The following is an 11,660-nucleotide window of genomic DNA, read 5'->3' as shown; positions in this document are numbered from 1 at the left end:
TAATTAATTATGGATGACTGGTGGCAAAGGTGATTGTTTGTGATGGTAGTTACACGTGATAGTTGTACGGTGAAGGTTAGTGATTAGCGGGCAGTGGTTGACATTTGTATAAATAGATAATAATAGCATATTAGAGATGGGTGGTGGTGATGGTTAGCGATAATAATAAATTTAATAGTGATAAAAGTTATATTTACATAAAATTTTAAGTAAATAATATTATGATATTAAGGCTCTGTAAGAGCTAATATGATTGTGAAAGAAAAACATTAAATACACTTGATAAGTTTTTTGGGGGTTAAAAGGGGGTGGATATTTGTATAACTACTAAACAAAATGTACATTACAGAGTATTGTCATTATCGGGGTACTATAGTTCCCCCAACAGTGTGATGTTTTGAGATACAGTGTCAATATCACATGTCAAAACCTAACAACTTCAGTTTCTAGGATATCTGCCCAAAATAAATCATTTACAAACATCGGAGGAACTGCTAGTAAGCTGGATCTACCCAAAAGAGTTGGCTTTGCTGCCTCTTTTGCTATTGCATCTGCCACCCTATTCTGCTCCTTGTACGTGTGCCTCACCACAACCCTGTCCATCCTTTGCATTAACAACCTGCATTCACAAATCGTAGGATCATATATTAGGTTACCTGTAAGTAGCATTTGTATTATTTCTGCCGAATCGGTGTTGATGTCCAAAGGGACCCAACCATTTTGTTCAGCAAGTTGCAGTCCTTTTAGGAGAGCTTTCAGTTCAGCCAAAGTGTTGGTTGTAAGTGGTATATTCTCTATATACCCCATAATCTAATCCTCGTTGTGATTTTTGAATACTCTACCTATTCCTCATATGCTCGGGTTACCCCTACGGCCCCATCTGTATTCAGCTTAAAGAACCATCTTCTTGGGAGCTCCCATTTTATAGTGATTTGGAATGTTTTTTTATGGTGGTATTTTTTACCAAATTAAGTATTCAGTTGCTTTAGAGATGGTGTTGGTAATGTTGATTCTATCTTTTTATTGTTGAACAAGTTGTGGTTTTTGCATAGCAAGATATGCCAGAAACAAAAGGGAAGGATGTTTTCCCAAGGAATGTGTTCATTAAAGGGTGTGTTTCTAAGTTTATTCCAAGTTAAAATCCATTGTTAAGATGAAAAAATGGGGTTCTGTTGCCTATTCTCAATAAAGGCCCTAGATAGCAATTCCTACCAGAACTGGGCTGCATTAATGTATTCAAAGAAGATGTGGTCACTTGTTTGTTCAAAACTCTAGCAGAAGCAGCATTGTGGGTTACAGTTAACCCCAATTCTGTGAAGGTATCCTCCAGTAGGTAATCTTTTGTGGGTAAAGAGCCAGATGAAGTTCTTGATTTGTTGGGTGCTTGTAATTTCCATATCCAATTAAAGTTCCCTTCCTCCTCCATTTCAACATTGTTGTTTGTTTTGCTAAGGAAAGTATAGGAAGAGCTACTAGAGAAGGAACCACTAGGAGTCAGTCCCCAGATTAGCTTGTCTTCCTTGGTATGGTTTAGAGGAATGAAGACAGAACTGATCAGGTTAGAGATACTTGGGGGTTAGATTTACAGAGATGGGGGAGAGATCCCAGTTCCCTGAGTTGTAGATGGTGTCTACTTTGGAAATTATGTCATTTTGAGTAAGAGGGCCTTCTATCATATCCCTAATAGCTAGTTGATTGGGGATCCAAGCATCATTCAAGAAACTAACCCTATTTCCCTTGTGGACCACCCATCTGCTAACCTTCCTACATGTATCCCAGCCCTTGAGGATGCATTGTCATGTGGAAGATTTAGGGGATCTAAGGGTTCTAGGTGTATGGTTCCAGTTACAGTGCTTAGAGATAAGAACTCTAGCCCATAAGCTTGATGTGTTGTGATAAATCCTCCAGGCCAGATTTGCAAGGGCTGCTTTGTTTTTCAATTCTGCTTTTTGGAGACCTAGCCCTCCGTTGACCTTCTTTTTTGTAACCCTGTCCCGATTTATTAGGTGCACCTTTTTCCTATTTGGGGTGGTGCCCCAAATAAAATTTCTTTGAATTCTATCAATTTGCTTGGTGATTTTTATAGGCAAATTGATGTATTGCATGACATGGTTAGGGATACTATTTAGGGAAGACTTAGCCAGGATGGTCCTATCAGTCATGTTGAGACAATTTATTTTCCAGCCAGCCAGCTTGATTTGCATATTATCTATTATGAACTGAAAGTCTGTACTAGTGGCTCTCTTATGGAATATGGAAAAGCCAAGGTATTTATCAAATGAGGTGGTAGCTTGGATTGATAGGGAATTAATGAGACATTCCATGGTGTCCTGGGATGTATTAAAGGAGAACAGTACTTTGGACTTAGTGAGGTTGATTTTTTGTCCAGAATTCTCATTGAAGGACTATAAGATAGAGTATATGGAGGTGCAGTTCCTGTTATTTGCCTTAGTTTCATGACCCTAAACCCGAACCCGGTCGTGATGGCACCTCTCGTGAAGACAAGGCTAGCCAATTAAACCCAATTCACTTTTTAAACAGTTAAATATCATAAAAGCAGTCTAAAACATGATATAGCAATACTAAGTAGCGGATAATGTCAATAAAGTGCGGAAGTACAACCTAACACAGTCCTAACTGGGGTGTCGCTAAGTCTATAAGCTAGTACAGATGTCTGAAAAGAGATAGAGATGATAAGGGAGTAGAGACATGGGGCTGCGAATGTCAACAACTACCTCGTAATCTCCGGAAGCCCACCTGAAGCTGGAGGTATCAGCACTCAGGAGCGGTACCACAACGCCTAAATCTGCACACAAGGGTGCAGGGAGTAAAGTGAGTACTCCAACTTAGTGAGTAAAAAATGTAAATAAAGACTGAAGGTAAGAAATCACGTAAAGCATATCAAGATGTTGTATAGAAGTAGTTCAACAACCAGTAAGAAAGTAGTGAAGCTGTAAAATCTCTTTAAACATCTTAGCTTAGTTTAAACTTCTTTGAAAATGGCTTTTTCAATAGTACGCAAATGAATGCAAAAAAGTTAGTGCAAATAAGCACAGAAATCTGCCCCTCGGGCACAAATAACATAGTTTAACAGGTAAATACGAAAGATAAACACATAAAAGTTCGCCCCTCGGGCTCAATGTCAACAACTCTGCCCCTCGGGCAAATATCTCAGAACAATACCAGCCCCTCGGGCAATCACATAGAATGGTACCAGCCCTTCGGGCAATCACATAGAACAATACCAGCCCCTCGGGCTATCACATAGAACAATATCAGCCCCTCGGGCTATATCTCACATCACAATGGGTACCCGCGCTCACTGGGGGTGTGCAGACTCCGGGAGGGACCCCTTACGGCCCAAGCAAAATATCAAGCCATATCGTGGCATCAAATCTAGTCCCTCGGCCTCATATCAGTCATGCCACCTCGTGGTGCATATATCTCAGGCCCTCGACCTCAAATCAGTATTAGTGTTTCCTCACAACTAAGCCATCGGCCTTACTCAGTCAAAAAATACTCACAAGCCCCTCAGGCATTAGTAAAACAGTATTTCTCAGCCCAAAACATCATTTAAAATATCATTTAAGTCTCAAAACGGAGTAAAAATGGCTGAATGGTAAAACAGTGGAAAATAACATGACTGAGTTCAATTAATAAGTCAAAACAGTGAGGAAATAGTAATAAAAATCCCTGAAGGGTTCAAATAGTTAGCACGAAGCCCAAATATGGCAATCAACCCAAATCATGATGATAACATATAAGTTTCAGTCAAATACGCGGTAAAATCATCAGTCGGGACGGACCAAGTCACAATCCCCAATAGTACATGACCCCACACTCGCCACCAGGCGTGTGCCTCACCTCAATATAGCACTACGATGTGCAATCGGGGTTTCAAACCCTCAGAGCATCATTTACAATCATTACTCACCTCAAATCGGCTAAATCTCTAGCTCGCGATGCCTTTGCCCCTCAAATCGGCCTCCACGCGCATCGAATCTATCCAAAATCAGAACGAATACGTCACAATATGCTAAAGGAACAAAGCCCAAGCGAAAACAATCAAATTACCACAAAATTCTAGAAATTGGTCAAACCTGACCCTCGGGCCCACATCTCAGAATTTGACAAAATTCACAAAACTAGAATCTTTATACTCTCATGAGTCTAACCATACAAAAATTATCCAATTCCGGTACCATTTGGTCCTTCAAATCATCATTTTATATTTTTCGAAGATTCCACAAATTTTCTTCCCAAATTCCATCCCAAATCACGAATTAAATGATGAATTCAATGATAGATTCATGTACTCTAGCCAAATCTGAGTTAGAATCACTTACCCCGATGAAGTTCTTGAAAAACCTTCGAAAAATCTCCAAAATCCGAGCTCTCTAGGTCAAAATATCAAATAAAACCCAAAACCTTGTATTTATAGATTACCCCACATATTTCCCCCTATACGAACCGCAAAAAATCAACCGCAGTCCGCACAAAACCAGTGCGGTCTGCACAAAAATGACCGCGGCCGCACAGGCGTTCCTCTACAGTGATAGGCTTTAGTATTTTGGCCATAACTTTTGCTACAGATGTCCAAATTGCTATATCCATACCTTTATGGAAGCTAGACACAAAGGGCTACAACTTTCAATTTTGAATAATCTCAAAATTCTTTGTAGATCAAAAGATATGAGCTTCCGAAGTAGGACCAGTGAAACGTTCCCCACCGTGGCCGCACAGCATTTTGTGCGGTCCGCACAGCACCTACTGCGACCGCACTTCATTTTTTGCGGTCCGTGCAGCACATACTGTGGTCGCACTTCTTTTTGTGTGGACCGCGCGGGTGGGTTCCGAGGCCTGCAACCCTTCTGGACTTGCTACAACTATGATTTTCGGCCTAAAACATCCCGGAACTCCTGGAACTTCAAACCAATTGTACCAACACATCACATGACATCATTCAAACTTGTTCAAAACTTCGGAATACTCACAACAACATCAATCACCAATTTAACATAGGATTCAAGCATAAGAACTCCAAGAACTCTTAAATTATGCTTTCGATCAAAAGGTCTATCAAATCTTGTCCGAATTACCTAATATTTTGCACACACATCCCAAATGACAAAACGGAGCCACTGCAACTTCCAGAATTTCATTCCAACCTCTATATCAAAATCTCACCTATCAACCGGAAAATGCTAAAATCTCAATTTCGTCAATTTAAGTCTAAACCTTCGACGGACCTCCAAAATGCATTCCAATCATGCCCCTAAGTCCCAAATCACCTAACGGAGCTAACCAAATCATAAAAATTCCATTCCGAGATCATATACAAACAAGTCAACTCTTGGTCAAACCTTTCAAATTTAAGGCTTCAAACTGAGAACTGTTCTTCCAAATTCATTCCGATTAACCTGAAACCCAAAACCAACGATTTACATAAGTCATAATACACCACACGGGGCAAGTCATGCCCGAGAACTGGCGAGCAAAGTGCAAAATCTCAAAATGACTGGTCGGATCATTACACTTAGCAAACAAGTGAGGTCATCAGCAAAAAAAAGGTGTGAGATTTTTTGGCCAGACCTGCTAATATTTATAGGTTGTCATTGATTTCCCAATAATGCCTGGTCGATTGACCTGGAGAGTCTCTCCATACACATTATGAAAAGGTAAGGGGATATGGGATCCCCTTGTCTAATGCCTCTTGAGGGCTTGAAAGCTTCAGTTTTACCTCTATTTACTAAGATTGAGATACTGGAAGAGATAATGCAAGACATAATTAGCTTGGTCAGCCCAGGAGGAAAGTTGAAGGCATGGAGTGCGTCCCTAATAGAGGACCATTGCAACCTGTCAAAGGCTTTCTCCAGATCAATTTTAAGGATCATGTTTCCCTGTTTCCCTTTTATTTTCCTTAAGTAAGTAATGTACTCTTACACAATTATAGCGTTGCCTAAGGCTCTCCTATTTGAAAGGAAACTGGCATGGCTAGGGCCTATTATATCAGGCAGCATTGGCTTGATTTTGTTAACAATGATTTTTGTGATGGACTTGTAGATTGTGTTACAAAATCCAATTGGTCTGAAGTTTTTTAGCATGGAGGCTTGGGGCATTTTGGGATGAGACAAAGCAGAGTTTGTTCATGGTCTCATACATGGAATTAGTAGTGAAGCATTGCTTGCAGAAGTCAGATACAGAGTTACCCACAATGCTCTAGTACTTCTGGTAGAAGAAGGGATGGAGGACATCAGGGCCAGGAGCCTTGAAGGGCTTGAAGAAGAAGATAACCATTTTGATTTCTCCCATCTCAAGGGGTCTATCCAGTTTATCCCTTTAGGAGTCAGAGAGGGTATGTGTCATTGTCAGATGGTTGGTGGTGGAAGTGGGATCTTGTGAGTGAAAGGAGGTATAGAGGTTTCTGAAGAAGCACATTATAGCTATCTGGATGTATCTTTGGTCATAAAGCCAATTTTCACTCTCTTCTTTGAGAGAGGGGATCATGTTTCTTCTCCTTCTATTGAGGGTGGAAGTGTGAAAGAATCTAGTATTGGCATCCCCATCATTAAGCCAGTTAATCCTAGATTTTAGCTTCCATAAGTCCTCCTTATTATTTAGGATTGAATCTAGCTCACTAGTCAGGTTGTTGTCTAGATTTAACAAGTAGTTGCTGAATTGATAGTTAAGCAATTCTAGCTAAGATTCTTCTTTTCTATATGTTGCCAAAAGTTTTTCTGTTCTACTAAGTCACAATTCTCTTGAAGGACTTAGTGGATTGGATTAGGGTGGAGTTGGGGGGAGGGAATGCCTCATTGATAAAGCTAGGAAAGGTTGGGTGGCTAGTCCATATTGATTCAAACCTAAAAGTCTTATTGTATTATTGAAAGAGTCCCCTTTTAGGATAACTTGGATGAGGCAATGATCAAAGTGAGCCCTAGGGAGGTGCATCACAGTAGCCTCAAAGTACTATGAAATCCAACTCTCATTGGCAAAACACTTATCTATTCTTTCAAGAATCAGAGAGGTCCTATTGTTGTATCTCTTATTAGGCCAAGTGAATTTAATTCCTTTATAGCCTAAATCTAATAATTTCCATTCATTAAGGCAACTCCAAAACAAATTACTCCGACTAGGGTTTATTGGGTTGCCCCCAAATTTATCCCTAGCTTTCAAGACTTTGTTGAAGTCTCCTCCCATAAGCCAGTTGTTTGTGGAGGTTTTGGAGATAGTAACTAAATTTTCCCAGAGTAGCTTTCTGTCAACTAAATTATTACTAGCATAGATGGCCGAAAATAACCAAGGGGTGTGGTTAGGGAGTACCTTTACCATGGCATGGATACCTTAAGGGATGGTGGACACCTCATTCACACTAACACTATCTTCTTTCCACATAAAAATGACCCCCCCTCCCGGATAGACCAATAGCCGGAGATTGAATTATCAGGTCAAACTGTAGTTCCTCAGCCAGTTTCTTGTGGTCAACCATCTTGGTCTCTAGTAGAACGAGCATAGCTGGCTTGTGAAGCTTGACCATATCCATGCAGTGACTTCTGAACTCAGCATTGTTACTACCCCTAACATTCCATATGATGTAATTCATTAGGGGTGATTGGATGTTTTGGGTGTTGGCCTTCCTGGAATTTCTCCATTCCCTGTTGAGTCCTCTTCGGAGACGTTTGGGTCTTCCTCTTTAAGCTGAGGACCGGAGTCAGATTGAGAAGCTTCTTGGTCACCTTGAGATTGGTGAGACACTAGACTCAGTCCACATTTGGTCATTGATCTGGGGCACAGCAACACTAGCACTTTGCTGGTCTCCACACTAAACTTTATCGCCCTGACTGAGTCCAGTAGGAGAGAGTCTGTTCGAAAGGGACCGTAGGTTGTTCCATTTGCTTCTGGTGGGTTTTTCCTTTTTAGGAGATTTAGGGCCTTGTTGATTTCTCTTTTGATGTTGTTGAGTGGTGGTGACATACTCTTTTCTGGTTGAGCATAAAATGATGGTGCTTGGTGGATTTAGGGATCGATGGTCACAAAGATCGGCTCTGCTGTTGGATCCTCTGTTACTAGATCTGGGAAGAACGATATTGATTGGAAGGCTTGGGACATTAGGTTGTTGAGCATCGTCAGGTCGATAGTTGGTTGCATGTTGCCTTTTTTCACCATTTCCTGCCATAGGCATGGTCCAAAGGCAGCCAAAGCCTTGTTCAGTACTTCCACCATTACCCTCGCCAAATGTATTGGATTCTGGACAATCAAGGTCACCGGTTGATTTTCCAAGGTGAAATTGCAGGTTAACCATGTCCCTGCAGTGCTACCTCCAGCCAGGATGCTGGTAGGTGATCCGGTGGCAGTAGTAGTAAGGTCACAAAGGAGGGCGGCGTTTGTTTTTTTTTCATTTTTTTTATGTACTACTTTGGGTAATGTGGGGGATTAAGTTAAAGGGCTGACTCATAATTGTGACCTTTGGTGTCAAATCTTGGTTAGTGAAAGAGGCAGCAGTTATTATGTCTGGGGAGAGGAATTCAGAATTAATGTGATATCTTGTGGAATTGATGGTAAGTGTCTTTTCACCTGAATTTGAGTGTGATTTCAGGTGAGGCACTTGAGTGTTTATGGTATTTGTTGAGTTTCCCCCATTAGAGGCTTTCTCTAAGAGAGAGGTAGGGGACGCATAGGTGATTGGGTTGGGTTGAATTTTTGGGCTGGTAGTCTCCAATTGGGTGAGGGTTCTAATTGGTTGAACGTGACCAGCCCTGCAATCCAAAACCCCAAAGTTGAGATCTTTTACGTCAGGAGATAGGCCTAAAGCAGAGTCCTCGTTGTGGGAGCCTACGTGGGGATCGTGGCTGGAGTCTATGTCAGTTCATTGGGCCCCATTCCTGCCTTACGTTTGGCGTTAGTTTTGGGTTGGGGCCACGTGGAAGTAGTTGCGCGGGAGTGGGGGTGGGGCTTTGTTTATTGATTGTGCCGTTGGGCTTGCTGTATGATTTTGGACTAGGTTTGCTTGCCTTAGAATTGTACTACACAGTTTTATTTTGTAGAAACTTACCTGAGTTTGCGTCGAACATGTTTACCTGGATCCGTTGTGTTTGTGATGCATGGTGTTGGTTGTTTGCCGCTTCATTGTTCCTCTCTTATACCTTTTGTTGATCCAGTTTTTTCTTCCTTGGGAAGGTTACTATTTTCTATAATTCTCCTCCCCTTGTTTCGTATTTTTTTTCTTAAGTCTCTGGTGCCTCTTGTGGTGTGGGTGATTGTATTTTTTTGTAATTGTAATTTCTTGATATGTGCCCAATTCTTCCGCAGGTCATACATAATGTACCTCCCCGCTCATAAATCACTGCTTGTTTATGGTCTCCAATTATCACAGATATTTTCACTGGTGTTTCTAAGGGTACTTGAATGCATATGCGTGTGTACCTTCCTCTCAGGGTGGATGAGGTGCATGAGTCTATTTTTAGTAATTTGCTCAATTTCCTGCCAACTTTCTCTAGTATTTCTTTGTCGTAGAATTTTATTGGGAGTTGTGGGAGATGAATCCAGATAGTTGTGGTAGAGAGGGTGGCTTCTTGTGGTACAAATTTTGGTTCCCATTTTCGGACTGAAAAGAAATTCTCAGAGACAAACCATAGTCCTAGATGTAGTGCTTTAGCCATATTTTCCTCTAGACTAAATTTGACAATGAAGAAGTCTCATCCTATGTCAATCAAGATTAACTGTTCGGATAGCTTCCATAATTCAATTAGTTTAGAGCGAAGATATTGGTGTGACATTTTACGTCCAAAGACCTTTATGATTACAGGGTAACACCATGGGAGGTAAAGGCGTTTCCTGTCGTCTTATGAGAGTGGGATTGATCCTTCAATTATTTTTCCTTTATCGTCTTTGATGATTGTGGGGCATCTTCCTCATAGTAGTCATTTTGTTGGCTTACCAGTTTATCGAAGAGCATTTTCTTGTAGAAATGTAGTGTTGTTTCTTCTATATCCATATGGTTATTCTTGTCCGGAGGTTCCGGCGGTATGAGTGGTGTGATAATGATTGTATCCATGAGAGTAAGACCTAGAGAGAAGGAGGAGAATTTTTTTCTTCTAGCGTTCCGTGGGATTTTTCTCACTACACTGTTAAAGTCGACAAAAATCCACAAAATATTTGAATGATAGATTTAAACCTCTACTAAGTGTAAACAAATACGTCTAACAAAATTAGTAGCTTCCAAAGGTTGTTCTCACATGGGAATAGTCCTCTGTTGTTTATACCCGATTAAGACTTAATACGACGGAACTCCACGATTTTGGAAAAAAACTTCTTTGTGGGGGGGAGGGGGGGAGTAGGAGAAGAGGATCCAAAATTAACAATAACTAAAATAAAAAGAGCGAGCATTGGATCATTTTACATTATTTTTTTGGTCAAAATAAATTTTTTTATTCCACAAAGTAAGAAATTTATACACAGCTAACTCATTTGGACTTAAGAGTTAGTTCTCTCAGAATATCACAAATATGCTATAACTATCTATGCTGGGTACCAATTTAAACTATCTAGTATAATCTTTTATTGCCCTTTAACATGTAACTGTATAATTATTTCCTTTATTCTTTGTCTGGCCTCTTGCTTCTTTTGTTGAAATCTTCTAGCATTTCTCTCTGCCCAGATATGATAAACAATTGCTGCAAAGTGAAAGCCTAAAATATGAGTCCATGGTCGATTATTGATTCTGCTTGCCACACAATTTACTTCTTCTTGCCAAGTACCTATGTTCCTTTGTATGCCCAGCCATCCTAGTAGAGAATGCCACAACTGATGGGAGTAAGAGCATTCAAATAGCATATGCTCCAAAGTTTCCTCTATGTCAACTACACACAATACACATCCTTTGTCAACATGTATTTCCCATCTCTCTAATCTGTCAATAGTAAATAATATGTGTTGAACTGTTAACCAGAGTATGAATTGATGCCTGGGAATGATACTTTGTACCAATGATGCCTGGGAATGATACTTTGTACCAATACTGTTTGCTTCCAATCCACTTTTTGAAACTGGTGTGTGAAGAATTGATATGCTTTCTTGATGTTGAACTTTCCTTGTGTCTCAAAGCTTCTTAACAGTGTCACAGGTTCCCCATGATTCACTAGCCAACTTCTTGCCTCCAATATCTTCCTAACTAACCAGCAAGCTTGTTTAGGAATAGGACATTCTATTATATCTCTTTGCTTTATGTAGAAGCAATGAATCCATTTCACCCACAGATTATCCTTTTTCTGAGTAACAGCCCACAACAACTTACATATTGCTGATTTGTTCTATCTGTAGAAATCTAGAATACTTAAACCTCCAACTGCTCTAGGCATACACAGTTTCTCCCAAGAAACTAAAGCTTTTCTGCATACATTAGTAACCATATGAATGATTTTCTTTGGCAATAGAAAGATTTGAGCCCAATAAGTCTGCATCTCAAATAGGACACTTTTGATCAGCTGTAGTCTTCCACTATACGATAAGAATTTAGTTGACCAACACCTAATCTTTGCAATCATTTTTTCTACTAGAGGGATATATTGATGAATTGTAAGCTTTCTTGAAGATAATGGTACACCTAGATATCTTAATGGCATTTCCCCAGCAGAGAAGCCCATCTCCTGAATGATCTGATT

At 40.3% G+C, this 11,660-nt stretch overlaps 1 protein-coding gene across 1 annotated transcript; it reads right to left on the bottom strand.

Moving 5' to 3' along the window:
• Positions 1 to 423: 423 nt before the first annotated feature.
• On the bottom strand, positions 424 to 807 carry LOC138888597 (uncharacterized). The gene has a single exon (XM_070170489.1). It carries the CDS (start codon positions 805 to 807, stop codon positions 424 to 426), a length of 384 nt encoding a protein of 127 aa, XP_070026590.1.
• Between the last annotated feature and the right edge of the window lie 10,853 nt (positions 808 to 11,660).

The sequence above is a fragment of the Nicotiana sylvestris genome, chromosome 3 (genome assembly GCF_000393655.2).
Source record: "Nicotiana sylvestris chromosome 3, ASM39365v2, whole genome shotgun sequence".
NCBI lineage: Eukaryota > Viridiplantae > Streptophyta > Magnoliopsida > Solanales > Solanaceae > Nicotiana > Nicotiana sylvestris.
Note: the sequence above shows the minus strand (reverse complement) of the source record. Positions and strands in the feature narration are given on the sequence as shown.

What these genes read in the sequence shown, in the direction of transcription:
- LOC138888597 (XM_070170489.1), bottom strand. Translation starts at nt 807, where the DNA reads ATGGGGTATATAGAGAATATACCACTTACAACCAACACTTTGGCTGAA.